This window comes from Rhea pennata, chromosome 1 (genome assembly GCF_028389875.1).
Source record: "Rhea pennata isolate bPtePen1 chromosome 1, bPtePen1.pri, whole genome shotgun sequence".
Taxonomy (NCBI): domain Eukaryota; kingdom Metazoa; phylum Chordata; class Aves; order Rheiformes; family Rheidae; genus Rhea; species Rhea pennata.
This window is the reverse complement of record NC_084663.1, coordinates 152246358-152270930: the sequence shown is the minus strand read 5'-3', so window position 1 is coordinate 152270930 and position 24573 is coordinate 152246358. Positions and strand designations below refer to the sequence as shown.

The following is a 24573-nucleotide window of genomic DNA, read 5'->3' as shown; positions in this document are numbered from 1 at the left end:
TCCTTTATGTTGAAAGTTCATTTATTCCTTTTTCAATTGCCACAAAGTTTACATGTGTACAGCTTACTCAGCAGCAAATCTCTCAAGTGCATTCCGTGAGCAAACACCTATAGATTTGCCCTCCTTGGCATGGCATACATGATAAATTACATTTAAATTTAGAACTGGCAAATACAAACCCCATGGCTCAGCTTCAAATACTCTAAGAAGTAAAACCAAACAAGTTGGCACCAACTTTAAAAAATACATACAGCATATCTAGGAACTAACACTGTAAGCACTGAAAAACCTAATCAAAGTTTTCTGTACCATGTATGATAATAAATTTACCAGCCTAGTTGTTACCACTATACTAGCTTACCTAAAAGCAAAGTCAGAGTCTCGTGTAAGGCGGAACAGTGGATAGCAGCAAGTATGAAAATACATATGGAAGTCACCATTTAAAAGCAGGTTATTTGCATTTACACGTACAACTGCTCGAGCCTGGAAATGGTATTCCATACTATTGTTTATGGGAACATAAAACATATAGGTGGTTTTAATCGGTAGAAGACTGGGAATAGCACGGTTGATAGGAAGCAACCTGCATCTTAAGAGAGAATTTAACCAGTCTTTTTCTATTGGAAGGTGTCTTCCACCTTCACTACAATAAGGCTTAAGAGCAAGTGAATAAATGTATGTGTATAGAAAGAAAATATCATGAGTGCTGAGCACATTCTTCCTCATAGTAACATGGGCAAAGTGAAAAACAAACAAATAAAAAAAACAGAAAGAAAACCCACATACATGCAAGACGCAGCTGCCCAGCAACCTTGGTGCCCTCAGGTAGTTCTTCCTCAGTTAAAAGGAAAGAAAAAAAAAAGAGTATTTTGTACATTCTGTTTGTTTTAAATGGTAAAAGGGTCATTATTAGCTTGATTCGATAGAGTTCTCATTCTCAGCATGAACAAACGTTTCACAAGCTCTTATGCTATGCAAACTATTCAGCTACATAATAGACCAATAGATTAAACTATTTCAGCTCAGTTATATTATACCTACAATTTTTAAGTCATAATTGTCTGAATAAGAAGCATTCCATTGCTTTTGGCTGAATAAATGCAGCTGATGTTTTTGGATGTTACACACTTATCCTCCAAAGCTTACAGGAGAGAGATGAAAATTACTTGTTCCCACTGGGGAAGAGCAGGTAAATGGAATGCATTAAAAACAGAGTATTATTATTATTTTTAAATTTCACTTGACTTCTGTAGAATACCTGGACTTACATACATGAATGTCTTTCTAAAGAGATGTAGTTAAGTAATAATTTTTGTTAATATTACATACTAACAACTAGTTAGTATGTCTCTATGCAGAAAAGAGACAAGTATTTAAAGGCTGAGACACTGACATCTAGTGGCTGTCATGCAAGACATAACACTTTAAATACTCCTGAGGAGTAAAAAATAGACTAATAATAAATCATTCATGGGTTATTTGTAACTTGCTGTCTATATCACTATTCACAAAAAGTTTGCTAACTTGTTAAAATACAGGCCCTGTCTTCACTCTACTTTTCAAGCATCATTCATAACTAAAATTCTTTCAAGTAGGAGAAAGAATGAAGGCAGTATTTCTGTACTCCGCATGTTCTTTTAAACTTGTAGGTTGCATTGACATAAATAAAAGCTGACAGCTTACACAGACCCCTAAATATTAGAGTTTAGAAGAACATTATAAGTTTTCATATCCTCACAACTATAAAATAAAATAGTATCCTATCATGAAATACTTAAATTATCTGATGTGATCCAAATAGATATAAATTATATAACTTAATGCACTATTATCTCCCAAGTTCTTGCATCAATTCAAGTCTGATTACAGAAAATATATTAATCATAGCTGTATATACTCATTAACAACTCTTTGCTTTAACAAACTTTTATAGCAGCTATGACAAACTCATTCTGATGAGGTAGTGTTCAGAAGAGCCCTGCATGAAAATATGCTCAATAGCTTCTGATAAAACTTGCTTGTGCTTAGGCATTGAAAGACACTGTTGAGAAAGAAGAGACCAGCCCCATACACTTTATAATAAGATAGCTGTTAGAAGAGGAGAAAGAATGACTGAACAAATTCAGCTTTGTTGTAAACCGATCCAATACTGCATCTATATACATTTTTTTTTAATAAATGTTACTGAATAACTCTATTACAAAAACATCCAGAGGCTAACATCAGTAATATAAAGTCTCCTTACCTCTACCTATTTCTCCAAAGCAGGAGCTAACTCTATTTATAATAAATCTTTGGGCTTATTCTTGTTTATTTTTGTGGGACATGTCAGGACCTGCATTCATAACTTGTTGCATTTAACTAAAATTTATGATATGTTTCAGGCTACCAAAATCTAAAAAAATAAATATCAATTCATAATTTAAAATAAAATAAACAAAACACATAAATGAAGACTAACTGAATTACAATAATCAAACATGAACTATAAAAGCATCTTTGGTTGTTTAAGGTCTACTTTAAAATAGTTAATAAAAAAATGTTGGATTTGCAACATAATGTAGGGCAGCAGTCCTTCCTCAGCAACGCTAATGTAACGTGTCCAAGACCTTCAAGAATATAGTGATGAGGAAGTTAATCTTACTAGGGAAAAGAAAAAAAAGAGGCTAGATGTGATTAGTCTGTACATCTAAGAGCTTAAAAATATAAATTTAAAATCTCAGCAACAAGTGAAAAAAAAAGTGTTTCTTGTTACAGTTCTGTATTAGGGTAGATACACAGAGCTAAGTCTTATAAAAATACAACATACTGCATAAGTTTCATTTAGGGATTTAATTTATATACCACAAATACTGCTTTTCATATAAGTACAATATAATACAGTTTTATTCATGTAACTGCTGGTGTTCATTTTGGATCATGAACTGAATGGCATGCTGTGCTGTCAAAACTTTAATAAAATGGCTTCTAGTTAAACTTCTCCAAAGTATAAAATCATGCAAAATCTACATCCTATATGATACAACCAGTACAATAATTGAAGCCAATAGCCTACAAACAGCCTGGACTATCTTCTGAGTTTGTTCTTGAGGTGTCCACAAGTCAGTCATCATTTTCTTTAGACAGAAAGGAGGAATTTCAGTTTTGTCTATGGAGTCTCATCATGACCACTGAAACCAGCAACAGTGTGCACAGTTATTGGCCAAAAAAAACCTTTGTTACCTAATGCAGTTCAGACTGCACAATTAGTCCATTCTGATGAGTCTAGGGTTAGGAAGTTTTACGCTTTCCTCCTGTGACTACTGGTCGTGCATATTCCACAAAATCATCTATAAGAACCGGCCATGCTCCTGAAAAGAAGACAAGCAATTTAGAAAAGAACATGTCATTATTAGCAATAAGTTGGTTTAGTCTTAAAATACTAAGTATCAGAGGCTTCAGTATTTCTGGCCTAGCCTGGCTCTAACACACATGACTTGATGGACACTTGAAAAAGCACCTAACTAGTAAATTAAACATTTGACTCTCCTCTTGCAGCAATAGTTCTTAGTACAAAATGAAATATATCAAGCATAATCTACCCTACCAGGTTTCTAAATTAGCTGAAAACAAGATCATTCCTATTAAAGTCATTCAAAATTTAGGAAATATTTTTGTACATACTCATTCCAAAGCAGGATTCACAGGATTAGTGACATAGTGTAAGTCTCATTTAGGTTAGTAAAGATATGCTTTTGTAGACATTCTTACAACTAGAAAAATGATATATTGCCTTGCTGCTAGCAACATTTCTGAACAGAAATACAGTTTCATTTTGACTTCTGTAGCATAACAGATTCAAATAGCATGTTCTATATAATGGTCTGACAGTACCTTTAGTTTTATCTACATATTAAAGAAAACTGTTAATCTACTTATCATTAACTTTTTGGCAATAAGTATGATACTCTGTTTGCTACTATACCTTCATGGGTAAACAAATTAAGACATCAGGTCAGAACATAAAAGTATGTTCTGTTATTCATTCAGAGCAAAATTTTAATTGTGCTATACCAATGTTGAAAACTTATTCAAGTACTTGTTACCTTCCTCATCATAGTTGGACATATCATCTGCAATCATATTTCCAAAGTCTAACAGAAGATTCCATGTATCTTTTGGGATTGATCTTTTATGATGTTCCTGTAAAGAAGGAAAAAATGGTACTGTTAAGTATGAAGTATTTTCAAGTTTCACAGCAGTATTTTATACTGTATTTTTTTTTCATTGAAGTTGAGAGTTTCTGAAGAAAATTACAACAATAAATATCTACTAAAAAAGAAAAACAACAAGAAGTCTTTGTTAGCTGTTTTATTTCTTCTGTTTTGCTTTTAGGATGATTGTTTCTAACTTGTTATGGTTTAAAAAAAAATGCACTTTACACTTCTGCTTAATGGATCTTGGCTTCCATTCAACATTCTGAAACTGTGTAGCCACAAATTGGCATTCTGCCATTTCAACTCAAGTCCTTCTTTCCTTGTCCTCTTTTACCTGTGCTAATTCAAACTCTCCCTCAACCCCTTGGTTATATAGTTGTACCCTTCTCCTACTTTCCTCTTCTCATTTACTCCCAGGCTACCTTCTGGACCCATCTTCTCAGCCTCTCTGATCAACTGTTCTCCACATCACCATAGCGCAATACCTCTGTTTGCTCCTTTCCTTCTCTCCTAACCTCTTCTTCCTAGTCAATCTTACTCTTCATTACCACATCCTGGTCTGATTTCAGGTATCCTCCTTCTGCATCACCCTGTTGACATGTTAGTTTCCTGTCTGGCCAGTTTGAGCAACACTTAAGAAAGCTTTACTCCTAGTCAGCTTTCTCTGAGTTTTCAGTCAGCCCTCCCATCCTCCCTTCAGCCCTGTTCATAGCTGCTAGCTCTTGCTTCCCTCCTCCACGCTGGCACTAGTTTGGTCTGCTGGGGCAGGTTGTAAGCCCCATTTCCCCTGCTTCACTTCTCTTTCCATCCACACTACACACAGTCCCACAGGACCTCCTGAGCCAGCTGTGGCATTTGTCTGACTTCTTGGGAAGTCAACTGATTAGCACAGAGGAAAATACTCATTTTCCTCAGTTTTCTGTCAGTTCAGCAAATAGAATCAGTTTGGGCAGTAAGGTAAATTTCTTTTTTGCAATAACATTCTCATATATTCAGGAGAATAAATTGCATTTCTAAGAAGTTTAGAACTTCATCAAAACTAGGTTGATGTCCAACATAGCAGAAAACATCTGAAACAAGCCAAACATCTTATCTTGATTGCAAAATATGACAGGCAAATATGTCTTCTGAAAACTAGTGTCCCCCCCCCCCAAAAAAAAAGACCTAAAGATTCCTAGCTTTCTACTTTCTTAGGTAGAATTTCTTGATCTAAATGTTTCTTCTGAAACAAATATACTATATATACATTTCCAGGTTAAATATTCAAAGCAAAGACAGACATGCTTTATGCCAGGTCCTCCATAACAGGGATTGAATCAGAGACTCGCACAACTGTTTGTCATACTAGATAGTTGAATGGGGGGGAAAAAAAAGTATTAAGACTTTTTTCAGGTGTATTTCCATATCTGTATAGATTGAGAAATCTTAGCATATTAAGGCAGTTAAAATGTTAAATCTTTTCACAAATTCTCCTGTGGAAACTTGTATGTACAGTGAGTGAATAAAATAAATACTCTGTCCAAAAAACCTCACTGATTTAGAAGAGAGCTTACAAGAAAACATTCTAAGTATACACTTTGCTTATTACGCATTAGTGCTTATGGGACAAAATGTAGAAAGACTTTTTATTCTCTTAAACTACAGAGAAAAATTAAATAGAAAAACCCCAAAGATGAATTATATATTTTATAACATTATATAGGTTTTTGCAAACACAAAGAAATGCAAATGAAGAAACATGTAAGAATGAACTAGGTCTTTAACGAGAATATTTTGTGATTTCTAAAGTTTAATTTATGCACCTTTATTCCACTGCCTACAGAGCTGTACTGATAAGAGAAAACCATCAAGATCAGTCCAAAACTATTATCTAAAAAATGAGTCAAAATAATTACTCAAAAATTTTCGTTTAAAAAGAAAAGTCTCTCAGAGTTAAATCAGTCATAACAAAACTGACATTTAGAGAACATTAAGTTTATGCATTAATAGTACAAAAAGCAGAGTATTGTAAAATTAATGACTGACAATAACCACAACTGTCTGAGAATAAAGACAATGTAGGTTCAATCTACAACTATGGCTTCATTTCAGGCAGAAGTTTTGATGAGGAGGAGGATAAAGAATCAAGCAAGTAGAATTCACTATTGCCTCAATGCATCTTTTTGCTTCTTTCCCAGTTAGGCAATTACATAGAGAGGATTTAATCTCGCTTGATTTAAGAATATTTTATAGCAGTTTTCAGAAATATTCAAAGGAAGTGTTCAAACATCTTGCCTTTTTCTTTATGTAAGCACACATCTATACAAACTACAGACTACTGTGGATTAAGGCAGTCAGGAAGGAATACAGTATGTACTTACCAGCAAAAATTTATTCCAAAGATCTAGAAATTTAAACCTTCCTGATAAGACTAAATTCCAATATGCAATTGCCATTTCTAGATCTGCAAGAAACAAGGTAACACATAAATACTATAGTATATTATATGTAATAGAAGTGCTGTGATTACATAGTTAATGCTGTATCTAGTATGTTGCGATACAGATGAAATATATTATTTTTAAAATCATTACAAGTAACTTCTATTTTATACTCACTGACCCAGAAAGGAGGAAGACAAGTACTATTAGTAAAAACTGCACACAGAACATTACAATTATAACTATTAAAATCTGCTTGTCACCATCCAGCCGTGCTGGATTAAAGTTACTTTTAATCTACAGAAACAGAACACACTAACTCTGGCTACAAAAAACCCAACCAACCAAAACAGACACAAACATGGAAAATATCAATAAAAAACCTAAACACTTAAGTCTAGGAGTGCCAGTTTCTGTTAATTTATAGCATTTTATGTATGGACTTGACTTTAAAGGGATTTTAAGTAAAGGGGAGGGGGGAGAAGATTTGGATAATTTTACAGCACCCTTTATAGCAATACAATTTTCTCTTCCAGTATCATTTAACAGAAGAACACTCATATTCAAAACTGAAAAATTAATTCCAGGAAAGGAGGACTTATTCCACAACACCACCAGCGATGTAAGAGCAGAGCTTAGCTTGGGCATGCCAACAGTAGGATGCAGTAATGCCACATGTTTGGACAGAAGAGTAGCGGCAATATGAGGTGTAGCATAAAGGGAGAAATGCTTTTTTTGAAGACCTGTTTTCATTCTAAGCACTTCACAATGCCTATCTGCTTCTGTCCCAGGTCCTGCAGATAGCAGTGCTAAATATATACATGCTGCTGTGTAACCACAAAATAAAGGCACAGCTTTTCTTAAATCACAAACGGCTTTCACTGTTTGCTTTCAATATAAAATAGATATAAACAACATGTGAAAATTTAGTAGAAAGTATTGTCATAGTATATTAAAAAGAAGCCTGACTTTCACCTAGAGGAAAGGAGCGTGATATTTGGAATTCTACATGTCACATTACAAATCAAAAGCCAGTATTTTACCTCAAATCAAGTTGCAAGTATGAAAGAGAAGTTCCAGATTTCAACAAAGTCAATTCCCTAGTGTCCATATAATAGAGGGCTGGGGCCCAGACAACAAAAAAGAGTGTCATAATTAAGACAACAATGAAAAATGTGGTACACACATACTCAATCATATGAAGACAGCATGACAGGTATTTTCTCTACTGTGATTAGAGTGCCTTTCAGCACAGAATTTACTTCTTGCCCTAATGAACTTTTTCAGCTCTTCTTGGCTTTTCTACCTACCTATTCATGTTCATTTCTCACAGAAAATAAACAGAAGAAGCTAGTTAATAGCATTTATTTGCTGCTTAGATATAAGGATTATAAGTCATAGCAATCATCTCAGTGAAAAGCAGAAGAAATGGAGAGGAAGAAACTCAAAGAATCCGAATTCTAAACCTCATTGTGAAATAACTGGCTTTGGCCCCATTCATTCAGCTTTCATTTTGAAAATTAACCTTTCCAAGCCAAACTTGTAAATCTATCATATGACAACATTAAGTAAAATGCACTTCAAAGAAAAGTTTTATGACATAGGAAATTTTACACTTTAGATTAAATCGTCCCTGGTAAAAGGAAGAAGGTATAGGCAAAGAAGCAAAGACGGATGAAGGTGCCACAAAAAAGTTAAACGGGAAAGAAAATGCAGCACTTTGATTAATTTGGGTATCTGTATCAAATTTAATATTACGTGACATTGAAAAATTATTGCAAAACTGTATTTAACACCTGAAAATGAAATACTATTTTAATTGATACTTGTGGGATACGTTTCATGTGTGTGCAAAGATGTAGGAGTTGTTTCCTATAATATACAAAAAGCATATTCTTCTCAGGCTGTGGCCCCGTAACAGTTGAAACCAAAGTAAGCTGGTGCTGCCATGGTCTCTCCCCATTAAACACACCCTTCCCGGCACTTGCTCTGTGTAGATGCCACTCTGAGGTAAAATACTTCAAGGTGCTACGTTAGCTGCTAAGTAATCACTTTTCGGTATAGGTAGTTTTCAGCTGGATTAGTTTACTGTACTAATTCACCTCACGGTGCCAATGTCAGCGCAAGGAAGATGGCCATATTGCACTTATCAAGGGTGGAACAGGGGGAGGCTGTGGCAGGGCAAACTCAGATCAATTTAAACTGTCATAGAACAGTACCCATGATTTTCCAAATCCTTTACAGTAGCATAAAGCTTTGAAAGAAGCATATTTGTACCTACTCTCCCTTTATTGTGCAACATAAGCATGTGCGGCCCTGTAGTGATTTAAAAGAGGGGTAAGTCCTAATCTTAGTTAAAATTAGATCAGGGGAAGGAAAAAAAAAGGAAAAAAAGGGAAGGGAAGGGAAGGGAAGGGAAGGGAAGGGAAGGGAAGGGAAGGGAAGGGAAGGGAAGGGAAGGGAAGGGAAGGGGAAGGAGAAGGAGAAGGGGAAGGGAAGGGAAGCTTACTACATGGTTCACAGCAGTCACACATGCTCCATAGCAGTCACACAAATCCATGAACTGACACAAAGAAGAGATATTGAACAAATGGACAGGATGGGACTATCATTTTTGGCAATGATAGTTTATGCCAATTTAAGGCATTTGGGGAAAAGAGGCCTTTAAGTGTGCTTGCTATACTGTCAAGAGATTGGCTACACTTTTGCTTGAAGACAATTCCCCATCTAGATTGAAAACGTTAGAGTTTGAGGAGAGAAAAATGGAACTAATCTGCTGTAAAGGGATGGCCTAGTACAATGCAGAGCTCCAGTTCTTTATTAGGACTCTCATGGTAGTATCAATAAATAGTATTACTGTGGAGTTTGTTTGTGCACTACAATCAGTGCAGCTATGAAAGATGGAAGAAAAATCCTTAGACCATGGCAATTCTATGCCTTGCAAAAACGTCTTTCTGTAAGGATGCAGATTTCTTGCACAGTTCTAGAAATACTTATTTCAGTGCTGCACAGATATGAAAGCATAATTGTAAGTAAAATAAAAACCAAACTATCATGCCAATATACAAATTTGTACCTTCCACATTATACACTTATAATGCATGTGTTGTGACTGGGATGGACAAGACAGACACTTAAGTCTCTGAAAATTAGTACCTAAGCTATGGCGAGTTTAGAAGAGACTTTGCTACAAACTTTGGTGTACATATCTGATGCATAAAACCACCAAACAGTTAATGTTTACAGAAGGTTATAAAAATACTACTTTAGAAAGATACAGCAGTCAGAAATGAAAGTCACTTGTGTCAGCTGTTGATGGAACTATAGCTCATACTACTTTGATCCCCAAAACATGTAACACTGACTGAAAAGGTTACTTCTTTATCCGGCTCAGTCAAATTGCAAACTCGGATTGGCTATCTAAACAGACATAACCCACTTCTGATTTTTTAGAAGTAAACACAAGTAGTGAATTCATAATGCAAGACATCCAATGGTTTGAGTTTTCTCTTCACCCCAAAATATTTTCAGTATCATTGTCTATCAAATGTTACATTTCATGTAGCCCCTTCAATATAATGGCTTGATAATATAAATTGTTTACATACACTGAAACAAAGCTTCAGAGAAGGGGAAGGCGATTAAAATTAAGAGAGTTTCTTACACTTCTGAATTATTTCAATAATCAGCTTTTCACAATTAGAAGCAAAACATTTTGCATGTAGTGTGATCCTCTCTAAAACATTAAAACCTCATTCTAAAATTAGGTTAAAACAAGCAAGCAAAACCTTGTCTCTCTTTCCCTGATTGAGCAGAGAACTTGAAGTGGCAACAAATTAGCACAATTAATGTAGGAGCCATTCAGTATACAGTAGCCTGTATCTATTTTCAGTGTTTGAGCAAAGGCTTGTTTTGTTAATAAAAGTTTTCACTGTTTTCAATTGTCACTGGATTAGACTCTTGCATGTATTAAAAGAAAAACAACAACAACAAAAAATTAAAATTCCTTGTCCTTTGGCTATGATTTTGGACAATGGGAATGAAATCAGTACATACAAGTAATCAAGAAAGTGAGAAAACAAAGACAAATCAACAGCTAGCAAGGTACTGGCTGGAGAGGAAGATTTAATGAGGAACATGAAATCAAGTTCATTTAGACTGCACTCTGGGACTCCAGCACTCACTTATCATCTATCCAGCTCTCTTGGACTGCCCTACCAACAAATTTGTTTGCGAAGTCATGTTTGAAGCTATCAGAATACTAAAACTAACTCACTTAAATTACTGACAGAACTTAAAAGAAAAAAGACCAAAACCCACTACACTGGCATCCTAATGATATTTTAAAATCTTTTAGTTACTTAGAAGAATATTAGCCACATTTGCCCTTCTAACGTCCTAGTTAGCATGCTGACTAGGTTCTGTATATTATGACAGTGAGCCTACCATGTTTTAGAGCTTGGAAACAAATCATTTATTTTAATTTCACCTTTTGAGATTTACTGATTGTCCCAATATCGCCCTTTTCTTCCTCTATTAATGTTTAATCTTATCAATATTGTAATGCTTTGTTACTTCATATAAGTCATCTCTATGAAGGACTTCAGCAACTTCTTAAGCTTCACTGCTCACCAGTGAGTTTCATCCAATGAACACTGCCTCAGACTATATGTGCAGGATTTTTTTTTAATAACAGGAAGTATCATGCAGCATTATCTGGTTCATCTACAGAAAAAATCCAAAATATTACAAAAGAATACAACACAAGACTTGTAGGAGGAAGCGGTATTTCAGAGTTTTTAGTTCCTTTACTTGAGACCTTCTCTCACCACTGCTTTAGCCCAAATTCACTCTACGGTCTTGAAAAGAAAAAAAAGCGACCAATCCTCCTATTCCCAACACATCATAAAAAATTAATCTGGACAGGTGCAAGACACAGAAACACAGGTTATCATTCAATTGCCATGGAAGTGTATTTAGCCTGTGTAAGACACGGAACTTCAAATGTTTTCTTTATGGTCATGTAATTTGCCCTCAGATATCATTGGGTTGATACTTTTTGATCTCTTTCCTATTGTTTCCTCACTGTGATCACAGGCAAAATCATAATTTCACAAAGCTAAAATAAAAACTACATTGCACAAATACTTATTTTGCTTCAGTAAAATTCCTGGACACCATGCAGAAACTGGTACAAGTGTGGAAACAGTGGAAACTGGTGTGAATATATCTAAAGAACTGGACTATCACACTACCTGACCAACAAAGGACAAATGAATACTTGCAAGATTCAATGAGTTACTTGATTCCTTGTGTCCTCGTCTCTCTGAATGATTTTTAAGTCTTCTTTGGCCTCCAAATTACTAAGAACATGGACACAAAAATTAGTTCCTTTCCTAGTCAGAACATTTTTCTTCTAGATAGATACAAATACAATTCACATAGCAAAGTAGCAAGAAAATACCATCAGGATTGAACCTTGAAAACCCTTCACTAAATTGCTACAAGTTTACAGTTAAATAGCCTTTATCTGCAGTTCCCCAACGGGATACGGGATATGGGAGGGGAAGGAGAGATAAGGGGCATGATGTAAACACTGAAAGCGGTTCAATTTAGATTCCAGGTGAGTTGGACTCATTCATCCCTGCAAAGCCATAAGCAAGGAGCTCCCCAGTGCTCTGAGTAAGTGGACGTTTACTATACAGTGTTGGAACTAAGCCTCTGTGAAACCTAAAGCACTGGGAAGTGGGGTGAAGCATAGCATGCAGATTTCAGAAGAGCTCTGCAGGTATCTGACTATGCTTATTAGCTCTAGCTCAGCATCAGCTATGCTGAAGCAGTCTGATTCCATGAAGAATCTTTTATGCTTATTAGCTTAAGTATCAATTAGACAAAAGCAGATAAACTGCCTCAATGTAAGCTAGGCTTAGAAAAAGATAGCTAAGTGTGATTTGAGTGTAAGCTAAAGAATCTTACTGTAGTTAATTTAAAAAAAACCACTATCATACAGCTAATATACAGTTCAGATAAACTACAATAAATGACTGAAAGTTGATGGTATATACATTTCTCAAATAGAGTCAAATATGAGTTAAAGAATCAATGAGGCATTACTAGAACTGACAGTTATGCCACAACATTGCTGCTACTATGGGTCTTTTTTCATCACAGTACCCTATCCTATCCTAGTTTAGTATCCCTAAACTTTTCCAAATTGCTAGCCTTTTCAGAGTGAAAGAAAAAAAGTTAGTGAAAACAAAGCAAGAACCAGCAGCACAGACCAAAACTATTGAAACACTATTCAAATACAGTAGTCATAGATCTCTTTCATAAGTAATCGAGAAATTCATTTACTGAACTTGGCTCTCCCTTGCTTTCTTCATTCACTCCCTCCTACAAATAATCTACGAATAGATCAATTTAACTCTTCATATAAAAATGGAAGAAATCTTGGTAACTGGTTAGGAAAAAGAAAAGAAAAGAAAAAAAAATAATATCTCTCCTTACTATCTGTCTCTCCAAAGAATCTGAAGCTGGAGATCTTACTACGATGAAAGTTAAAGTTGATGTTACTTCAATTAAAAAGAGCATGTTATACTCATCTGCTCATAGAAGATGCAACTTTCTTGAAGTCCATATACAGGATGAAAAGATAGTCATTCTCCTGGTCTTGAGGTAATATTTGATTCAATTCTGAATGCCCTCCTCATGTACCATTTCTTGCTTGATCCCAGGAAACTAGCAGAGAGAAGGAAGCACAACCTTTTGAGCCAGTAAGCAGACGAAGGAGCCACAAAGGAGTGATGAAAGACCAAATCTGCTTTTTGTTTCCACGTTGAAAGTCGAAAACCATGAAAGAGCACATTAAGTTCTTCAGCTGTGCTGAAACACACCGTAGTAAAGTCCTGAAGAGCATGAGGAATCTCTTCAATACGTCTTGTTAGCGCTCAAAGGGAGATCCATTAAGAGACTAATCCATTAAGAGATCCATTAAGAGATAAATATCAGATTCAAAAAAGCAAGATGGAGCTACGGTGTTGTTTTCAGCATAAAAACTGTCCTTAGAAATCTGAACTGACCTGCATGCAACATGACTAAAGGTCTATAATCCTGTCCTTTAACCCAGCAAGCACTCAAAAGCTAGGATGCAGAATTTCACTCAGACTGCACTAGAAAAAGCTAAAACATAGGAGCAGAATGTGAAATAAACCTTTCCAAATCTGTACCATTAAAACCTGGAAGTCATTGCAATAGCTAGATATCATAGCAAGAACTTGAGAGAGCAGTTTAAACAGACAGATCCACAGTTATACATAACAATTCTTTCTCAAGGTCTCCTGGCAAACTGTAGCTTTTGCTTTATCTCAAAATACAAACAAAGCACTCAGATGCAGTTCAGTATGACTAAGTACTATATCTGCCAGGTCCAATATGCAGCCACTTAGATGGCATTGCTGTGTGAAACCTTCTTATCTTTTTTCCTGAATTCTATCCACCACTTAGAAGACATAAATATCAGTCTTTTCTTAAGACGACAACCAGATCTAGAAAGACTTGACATCTGGGTCCAGAGTAATGTTAATCAGAAAATTGTTTTCTGTTTAAAGGAAAACACAGCAGACCTTATGCAATGTGCCTTTGTCTCCTGCATCTCGCTACTTACATCACCTATGAGGACTGGTATTACTTTTACTTCTTTAAATAGCATGTATCCAAATTGAAATACACTAGTTGCCAATATTAAGCTGGTAAAAAAAAATAGAAACATTTGAGTTAGATGAGACCACAGAGACAGGAGTCTTGCAATTCTAAAGAGAAAGAAAACTCTCCTAGTACCACATTAACTGTGGAAAAGATAATCCTATAAAAGAAAGAAATTCTTTTCAAAGAAGGCCCTATGTCTGGGAATGAAGAGTGGTATATCAAACTCTGTGCCTAGTTTGGGGCATAAGAAAACAGATGATACTGAACTGACCGGTCTAATTATGTAAATGCAGGATTTCCAGGAGGCTCCTGCAATGCATTGATGATAACTTCTTGTCACAAATGGTGGAGGAGCCTACAAGGAAGGGTGTCCTGCTGGACCTTTTCCTTACCAACAGAGAGGGACTGGTTACAGATGTGAAGGTTGGGGGCAGCCTGGGCTGCAGTGACCACGAGATGGTGGAGTTCAGGATCCGGCAGGAAAGAAGTAAGGCAACAAGCAGGATTACAACCCTGGACTTCAGGAGAGTGGACTTTGGGCTCTTCAGGGACCTAATTGGAAGAATCCCATGGGTTAAAGCCCTAGAAAGAAGCGGGGTCCGGGAGAGCTGGCTAATATTCAAACATCACTTCCTCCAAGCTCAAGAGCGGTGCATCCCTATGAGTAAGAAGTGCAGCAAAAGGGGCAGGAGAGCTGCAAGCTGTATGGGTGAGCAAGGAGCTACTGGCCAAATGCAAACAGAAGAAGAAAGTACACAGAATGTGGAAGAGGGGACAGGCTGCTTGGGAGAATTATAGGAATGCAGTCAGAGTATGTAGAGATGCTGCGAGGAAAGCTAAGGCCCATTTAGAATTGAGTCTGGCAAGGGATGTCAAGGACATCAGGAAGGGCTTCTTCAAATACATCAGCAGCAAGAGGAGGACTAGGGAAAATGTGGGTCTGCTACTGAATGGGGCGGGGGCCCTGGTGACAAGGGATACAGAGAAGGCAGAATTACTGAATGTCTTCTTTGCTTCAGTATTCACTACTAAAGGCAGCCCCCAGGGATCCTGCAGCCTGGATGTGAGGGAGAAAGTCTGAAGAAGGGAAGACTTTCCCTTGGTTGAGTAGGAAAGGATTAGAGACCTTCTGGGCAGGCTAGACATTCACAAATCCATGGGCCTGGATGGGACGTACCCATGGACACTGAGGGAGCTGGCGGATGTTGTTGCCAGGCCATTCTCCATCATCTTTGAAAGGTCCTGGAGAACTGGAGAGGTGCCTGAGGACTGGAAGAAAGCCAGTGTCACTCCAGTCTTCAAGAAGGGCAAGAAGGAGGACCCAGGCAACTACAGGCTGGTCAGCCTCACCTCCATCCCTGGAAAGGTAATGGAACAGCCCATTCTGGATGTCATCTCCAGACATATGGAGGACAAGGAGGTGATCAGGAGTAGCAAGCATGGATTCCCCAAGGGGAAATCCTGATTAACCAATCTGACAGTCTTCTATGATGGAATAACTGGCTGGGTAAATGAGGGGAGAGCAGTGGATGTTGTGTACCTTGACTTCAGCAAAGCTTTTGACACTGTCTCCCATAACATCCTCCTAGATAAGCTCAGGAAGTGTGGATTAGACGAGCGGACAGTGAGGTGGACTGAGAACTGGCTGAAGGGCAGAGCTCAGAGGGTTGTCATCAGTGGCATGGACTCTAGTTGGAGGCCTGTGGCTAGTGGTGTCCCCCAGGGCTCAATACTGGGTCCCATCCTGTTCAACTTCTTCATCAATGACCTGGATGAGGGGACGGAGTGCCTCCTCAGCAAGTTTGCTGATGATCCCAAGCTGGGAGGAGTGGCTGACACACCAGAGGGCTGTGCTGCCATTCAGAGAGACCTGGACAGGCTGGAGAGTTGGGCAGAGAGGAACCTCATGAGGTTCAACAAGGGCAAGTGCAGGGTTCTGCATCTAGGAAGGAATAACCCTAGGCACCAGTACAAGCTGAGGGCTGAGCTGCTGGACAGCAGCTCTGCAGAGAAGGACCTGGGAGTGCTGGTGGATGACAAGTTGACTATGAGCCAGCAATGTGCCCTTGTGGCCAGGAAGGCCACTGGTATCCTCGGGGGCATTAGGAAGAGTGTTGCCAGCAGGTGGAGGGAGGTGATCCTGCCCCTCTACTCAGCCCCTGGGGAGGCCTCATCTCGAGTACTGTGTCCAGGTCTGGGCTCCCCAGGACAAGAGAGACATGGAGCTACTGGAGAGGGCTACGAGGATGATCAGAGGGCTGGAGCACCTGCCCTGTGAGGAACGGCTGCGAGAGCTGGGCCTCTTCAGCCTGGGGAAGAGAAGACTGAGGGGGGATCTTATCAATGTGTACAAGTACCTGAAGGGAGGGTGTCAAGGGGAAAGGGACAAACTTTTCAGTTGTCCCATGTGACAGGACAAGAGGCAATGGGCAGAAACTGAAGCACAGGAAGTTCCGCCTGACCGTGAGGGGGAATTTCTTCCCTGTGAGAGTGATGGAGCACTGGCACAGGTTGCCCAGAGAGGTTGTGGAGTCTCCTTCTCTGGAGATCTTCAAGGCCCGCCTGGACACAACCCTGTCTAACATGCTCTAGGTGACCCTGCTGAGCAAGGGGGTTGGACTAGATGATCTCCAGAGGTCCCTTCCAACCTTACTGATTCTATGATTTCTTGAATTGGTTTTGGGGGGAAATGTGGAATGAGAAGAAATCAAGGTAGTAATGGAAGACAGCCTGGTCTTAAAATGAAGAAACAAACAGAAAACCCCACCTAAACCAGAAAAGCTTTCTTGTAGAAAAATCTTCTACATTGAAAAGAAGCCTATGTCACATACCACAAAAATTCTAAACTTTTAAGGAGGGCATCTGTGTCCAGAAGCCTGGCCTTCTCCATCCCTCCCTCCCTCCCTCTAAATGTCGTCTGGTACAATAACAGATGCTATTATCTCTTGCTGATATTTCCTGAAAGAAATGTTGTTGTTGTGGACACATAGAAGGTTTTTTTTCCCCCAAGATGTGCTCCAAAAAACAAATTTACTGAAAAATGATTGTAATTTTAGAAAGAACTTTTAGAACTTAGTCTGAAAGCACTAGAGCCCAAAGTAAAGCTAGGCATGGAGAAATTCGTCTTGGTGTATTTTGGGAACTGACTGAAGCAATCTCAACTGTTACCTATCATCTTTGAGGCTCTGCAGATGTCACATGAGGTTCTAGAAGACTGCACTCAAACATTAATCATCATGGTTCTCTGTCAAACTGGAAAAAGCAACGAAGTCACAAGGCCAGTCCTGTATCTAACACTGCCCAGCGCACTAACAAAGTCAGTAACTTAGACAATACAACAAAGAACAACTTATTAAATCTGCAAATAATACAAGGCTGGAAAAGGTGTAGCACTGGAGAGGACAGGACTAGAATTCAAAATTGTCTGGGCAAACTGGAAAAACAGTTGAATAAATAGGAATCCACTTCTTTAGAAAGAAGTGTTGCTAGGAATAATTAATTGCAGAAATAGAAGATGGGAACCAACCATACACACAGTAGTTCTGCAGAATTCCATGAATACAAAGGATCATAAATTGTTGACAGTATCAGTATTACAAACATAAGCAAACTTAACACTGAGATGTAAAGCAAGGAGTGAAATACCTAAGGCACATAAAATATATTTTCCAGCTTGTTCGGGCACTACAGGATAGGAAGATACATAGATAATTGGAGTGAAAAGGGAAAAAAACTAGAAACTATCAGAGACCTGAGAATGTGAACGTGCTAAAATTCACAGCAGTAGCTCTTTTTACTCAGTCTAGAGACTAAGTGAGGATATACAGTTGCCAAATACGTAAAAAGCTGTTACTAACTGTAAGGAAATGCATATGCTACAGATTTACTCTGGACATAAAAGTATCAATTGTAAAAAATTCAGCAACAGAAATTGAAGTTGCAAGTTAGAAAAAGAAAAAAAAAACTAACAATAGGTGTGATCAAGCACTGAAATAGATTGTCTGAGATCAGTCATCGGAAATCTAAGCGTATACTAAATGAAGACAGCGGCTCCCAAACTTCTTCAGTCAGAGGACCACCGCCCATCTGACCTCAATTCTTCTTGCAGACAGCTACTGAAATAGTAAGCTAGTATACATTGCTGGCATACCACTGAACACTTGCTTAGAAAAACATTTGTCAGCAATGGTTTAGGCAACAGTCAATCCTGTCTGGCAAATATACTAAGTAAGTGTTTCTCTGTAAGTTAAATTGGAAGACCATGAGGCATATTGAAAAGGAATCCATGAATCATTTTATTTCCTGTTGTTCTTCAGGGGTTAGAGATGAAGCAAAAAAAGTAATACATGTTAGAACAACAGAAATAGATAGTTTTGTTCTAACCAGAAACATGTTAAAGTATTTATCAGCAATGAACATGCTCTTCACTAGAGCATTGGTGTTGGGACATTATAGAGGTATTCGAGTAATTTCTTACCATTTCAACATATTAAGATAACAAAAATGAAAAATAATTGCATAAATGCAATTATTTGCCTTTCACATATACATTTTTCTGGTGAGCTGTAGTCTCATGTTTTAATTTATTAAAAAAGAAAAAGAGGTGTTATAAGTTAGCCTGAAGGATCCAACAGACATACCATTAAAATGTTTTTTTTTTTTTAGAAAAAGTTACACTATTAATAATTCCCTAAGAATAAGACTTTCTTGTTTGCCACTGGCACTTTATCAAATGTGTTTAATTTTCAGATAGGAATATTGATTCTCAGATATCATAAACATAACCCATAAAGTAATATTCTTCTAGCAAACAGATCACTGTTCTAAATTAAAATGAGCACTGCAGCTATCAGAGGTGGTTCTTAAGTTTCCAAGTGTAGTAAGAGTGCAGTAGATATTTCATGACTCAGAAAAGTCACATTAAAATATTCTGTAATTGAAAGTCAGGAAACAACTCCTTTGATTATTTCCACCTAACAAATTAAGACCATTCCATGTTTCACAGTCATAGATATGGAAGAGGAGTCAATGCCTCCAGAGGATAAAAAGAGGTAAAGTCTTTTTAAAACCCTACAAACTTACTGACCTCTTTTAGTCTTCAATCATATTTCAAATGTGAGTATGTTATGAGAATGAGTATACAAAGACCATCACAGGAGCATGTAATCAGTAACAATTTTCAGGCAAGACAGCTAGGGCAGTTGCTTAGGAGCATCCTATACTCTCATAGCACTGCATGTCATCTAACAGGGATGTAGAGAGGAAGGAGAAGTTTATACCTCAGGAAGTAGGGTAGAGCTAGACAGAATTTAACACCAGCTCATTTGGTAACAAATCTAACTGTGCATTCAGTTTAACTGTCTGGACTGAATTCAAAGAAGAGTCCTGAGCCAATGCTCCAAACTTAGTAAGAGAGAAACGGACTTTGTGCAAGGATGAAACTAGCTCCTGTATTCCTTGACAACAGGCCATGCAATCACTGGAGCACAAATACCAAACACCTCTATATGGTTCTGGAGAGAGGGAGAGAAGATGAACAGCTTCTTTTTCTGGAAGAAAATACATAGTCTCTACAGAGAAGATGGAAAAAAAAAAAAGGAAAAGCAAAGACTGTGGTAAACGTTGCTGAAGAAACTACAGTTCTCAGCTCATACTGACACTTCCGTAAGATAACTGATTGACTTCTGCTTGCTGAACACTTTTTTGTGGAAAGAGAATAAAAATAATCCTCAGAATAATTGGAACAGAAAGTAGTAAGCTGTAAACATCAGCCTGCATTTTTCTTCTTCTCCCTGCTCCACTGAATATAATGAAATTCCCTGAAAAGGTTCCAACTGTGAACTTGTACAGCGTTAATTTTTATTTGGCTAAGCTATCACTGACCTCAAGCACATAGAAAAGTCATGTTAGTCAACATGCTTGCTCAGCGCTCTTCCTACTCAACCTGCAGTGGCCCAAGTTCACACGATATAGAAGTGGGGTGTAAGTACACTGAAGTAAAAGCAGTACTCACTCACTTTCAGTTGAATCTTGACTATTTTAGTATCTAAAATCACCTTAGCAAAACCAGAAGTCTGACAAAAAGTCCCCCAAGTACTACCATGTAAGAACTAAGCACTACTTGAAATTAAGAAACAGTATGACTAGAATTAATAAAATTCTTCAAACTTGGAATAGGCAACAATTCCATCAACTCCTCCTACAGTGTATTTTAAGGTTAACTTTTCATTTCTGCATTTAGTTTCTCCCAATAATACTTGAATTCTTAGTGCTAGAAGGTATTTAGGTACTTTTCACCTGTAAGTCCATTCTTATACAACAGAAGGACAGGCTTAAGAATGAAAGAACCTTGACACCAAAAAAGATAAGTAATGAAAAACAGTTACGTTTCCCTTTTTCCTTCTCTTATCAAATAAACAGCACGCTCAGTTCCATAATCTGGGTTGGGCTGCCTTCCCTCCCTCTTTGTACAAACAGAAATGAAAAACTTTTGAGACATATTTCCCAAGTATTTGAGTTTCAATTTGGAATTGAGCCAATTACAACAGGAAGTCATTTGTAATATTTGTTTAGGTATCCCATAAATTCCAACCCTAGTTGTAACTGACTTACCTTTTTCCCCAGTCTAGAAGTGCTAAGCTTTTTCACGAGAACAGTAAGAAAATGAACAATTAGCTAATGAACTTCAATTCCACTAAGCTACACAAAACCACCGTATTACACTGCTCATTTAAAGTTGACCTATTCAAGTTGGTAAGGAATAACAAAGCTGTACTACAAGACTACATCATTTTTGTTTCTGGAAAAATGGCACATGATCCATGAAAGTGTGATACATGTAATGAAAAAATAAATTGCTGTCAAAGATGAAGTAAAAGAAAAACTGATGAAAAGCTGCCCACAAAACAAAAGACACTGGGAAAGACAAAAGATAATAATCAAAATAACACCCAAGAAAGAATGAGGAACAGACTCCTTCTCTTCCAAAAGTTTTCAAGAAAAAGTATTTATTAATACGCATTTACTAACACAGAGTTAAAGTGGCTAGGAAAAAAAAAAAAGCCTTCCTCCTAACTATCGCATAAACAGAACAGTGATGATGGTATCGTGCTATTCTAATAAGCTTCACACAAAAGAGCTTAATCTTTTCATACACAGTGTCTTCTGAAAGTGGACATAAATTTGAAAGGGTATCAGATGTCATCCCAAAAATGTTTTATTCTATTTTCAAACTCAATAAATATGTTGAAATATGAGAATAAAACATTGGAATTTAAATACTGTATCCATTTTACTCCAGCAATACAAAACATAGATGAGGATAAACATCAAACTCTGAAGATGGTAAGAATTTAAAATAAAAGTATGTGTGTTATATGTCTACTTCCTGGAACCAAATCTACAATGTTTTGTTTTGTTTTAAACTTTAGTCTTAGCCCATATTTTTAAGAAAAAATCCTTTAGAGGTCAGAAGACCTTTGATCAGAGTTTTCTCCCTCTTTTTGAGCTGATATAAGGATTTTGTTTCAGTTTTGTTCTGAATAAAATAAGGGGTTCACCAGCTCACACTTTTTTGGGGGGAAAGGAAGGAGAAGTAAAGGTGGGGGAAGAATGATGGAAAGTTTCTAACTAGAGGCACTTACTTTGATAAGAGGAGAATGTCAAAAATAGCAGAAAACTTAGTTTAATTATCTGTACCAAAGGGATACTAAAGAAGAAATCAATTGAGAAGAAAAGAGGAGTAGTCAAGGAAAGAAAACAGCAATGAATTTACTATATAATCATCACCGAGACCACTATGTAACTGGAAGCACTTGGAATCGAGTTCACTGTTTGTGGATATTTTCTTGAATTTTTCTTCTACTTACCTAGACCTTTTTGTCCAGGGTTTTTAGCAAAGTTAAAAGTAAACTGATAAAAATCTTTGAACTTTATTGGATCCTTTAGCTCTTGTTCCAGTCTTGGCAATAGAGCTTTCAGTTTTTCTGTGGTGTCACACCTATTGCAGAAGAATTACATTATTTATAAATACTTAAATTAAAATAGGTTTAGTCTCAGAACAATATCAAACAGAACAAAATCAAAGAGTGGTTAAGAAAAACAGAGCACCTTGTTGGTTAGCATTCTTTAAAATATATACAGTCATATTTTTTTCCTAAATAATACTAGGTGAAATGTTATAAATAGGTATCCACAATGACACAATCCAAATAAGATTCAGTGGTTTTATTTTCTTTCTCAGCCTCTTCATGAGTTTATAAACTCAAACAACAGACATTATTCTTAATGAATATATAAACCTCACTTAAAATTTCTCAATGGCTAAATGGTTTATATATTTTAAAGAATAATTTTATTAAAGAATGGATAATTATAGCAAAATCCATACAGTGAAGACATGATTCTAACTGCCTTAGTAGTACAGATAAGTACTTTTTCGGCCTCCAGTGGTATCTGGTACAGAAAAAGTAAAGAATTCCACTATCAGTCTTCAACCGAGAACCTGTTTCATGGAGACTTGATTTACTTAATGAGGACAGTCAGTTATACCATCTAGGTGATTCTCATTCATAGCGTACGCATCCTATCAGGACTAACTCTCAACCAATTTCTTTTCATTTAAAACCTATGCTCCACTTAAAAAAACCAGTATGCTGCATCTCCTACATGTAACAGTAACTAACCTGAATTACCAATGAGCAGCATACTAGTTGCTACCAGGTATGATCAGACTATACTCTCCAAAACCCTGCATGCATGTTGAGCAGAAAAGAGTAAAAATAACAGATATCTGTTAAACTGTAGCCAAGAGTCACGAGGATATAGGAGCAACATGATAATGAAGGGACAAAAAGCCAGAAGCCACAGGTGGCTCAACAAAACCTTTTTTCAACAGATATTTCAGATAATGTTGGCAGCCTTCAATATAACAGCACAAGTACTTGATTGTTGTACATGGCTAGACAATCACATATTCTCATAGCCTCCACCCCAAAAAAATCAGACTGAAAGGGACAAAACAAAGCAGTGGACTTCAGATGATATCAAAAGTTGTTTCATCACAATTTCTGAATATCCTTACCTAAAAAGGAAAGCTTAGAAAGAGGTCAATAATTGATGAGGTCAGTAGCAACAGACTGCTAGGCCCCCTGCTCAAGAAACAACCATTGCATTTCATGGAAGTTGGCACCTTATTAATGCCTTTCTGCAGTAGACCAATCTAAAATCAAATTAAATTATATTAGCAACAAAAAGTATGCATCCAAGTAATAAATTGTAGATCTCCACCTACCTAACAATCTGTTCACAAAAATCATTTTAACCATTCTGAATGTAAGTAATAATGCATCTCTTCCAAGTAAGAGTTATACACAAAACATTATTTTATGGTGATAAATGCTTGATTCTATTATTAAACAGAAGCAAGATGATTTAACCTCAAAGCCTGCTATCCAGAACAGTTTCAAAATGCAAAAAGAAAGATTTTTCCCATTTTTGCCAGTCAGACTAAACAACTTTTTCTACTGCTAATATCCTGATTTTGACTTCAGTTTCTTACAGATATTCTACACAATGAACCATCTAGCATAAAAGACAATAAAAAAACTACTGCTCGTAAAACCAATAAAAAGAAAAAAGTTGTATTTGATGATAAGATAAAGACAAAACATTGAATGTTTTATCTGCTCTGATATCAACCTTCAACACTGAGTGAACTCTATTTTTTCATTTCCAGTGACTTTCAACTTGTAACAGCACACAACTGATACAAAATCATAGTGCAACCATGCATACGCTTACACGAATTACATCAAAAGATCAACACAGTCTTCCTTGCTTAGTTAGGAATTATTTTGCTTCAATCTTGATGAGGTCATTGTTAAGGTTCTGCAGTTCAGCACCAGCTGAAGGAAGACAGGACACTACAGGTCTTTAGTACCTTTTATGCTTGACAGTACCATTACCAGGGACTGAACAGATGGCCTTTAACAGCTAAAAAACATGAGTCTTGATAGCTGGTACTCCCTCTTATTTGCACCCTCTGAATGAGGTAGAAAAGATTACAAGACATACATTGACCAGCAAACTATGCAAGCAACACATATTACAAGTTACTGGAAATATGCATTTTGGGAAATTAATCAAGATTTGAAAATGATAATTTTAAATGGTGGTGTCTGTGTGAATTATGTGATCTAGATTTTATTATGGCTCTTGGAAAAGGAAGTCTATAACTTCTAAGAGGTAAGAAC

The 24573-nt window shown here is 36.9% G+C and overlaps 1 protein-coding gene across 3 annotated transcripts in view; it reads right to left on the bottom strand.

The window, feature by feature from the left end:
• Positions 1–24573, bottom strand: part of DCUN1D2 (defective in cullin neddylation 1 domain containing 2) — a 31889-nt gene continuing 7316 nt past the window's right edge. For all 3 annotated transcript variants that reach the window (XM_062601667.1, XM_062601669.1, XM_062601668.1), the window contains exons 4-7: positions 22189–22319; positions 6557–6639; positions 4086–4182; positions 1–3350 (exon numbers count right to left, since the gene is read on the bottom strand). In XM_062601667.1, the coding sequence (XP_062457651.1) occupies positions 3271–3350; positions 4086–4182; positions 6557–6639; positions 22189–22319 (391 nt within the window). In that variant the 3' untranslated portion in view covers positions 1–3270. The remainder of the gene's footprint in view (positions 3351–4085; positions 4183–6556; positions 6640–22188; positions 22320–24573) is intronic.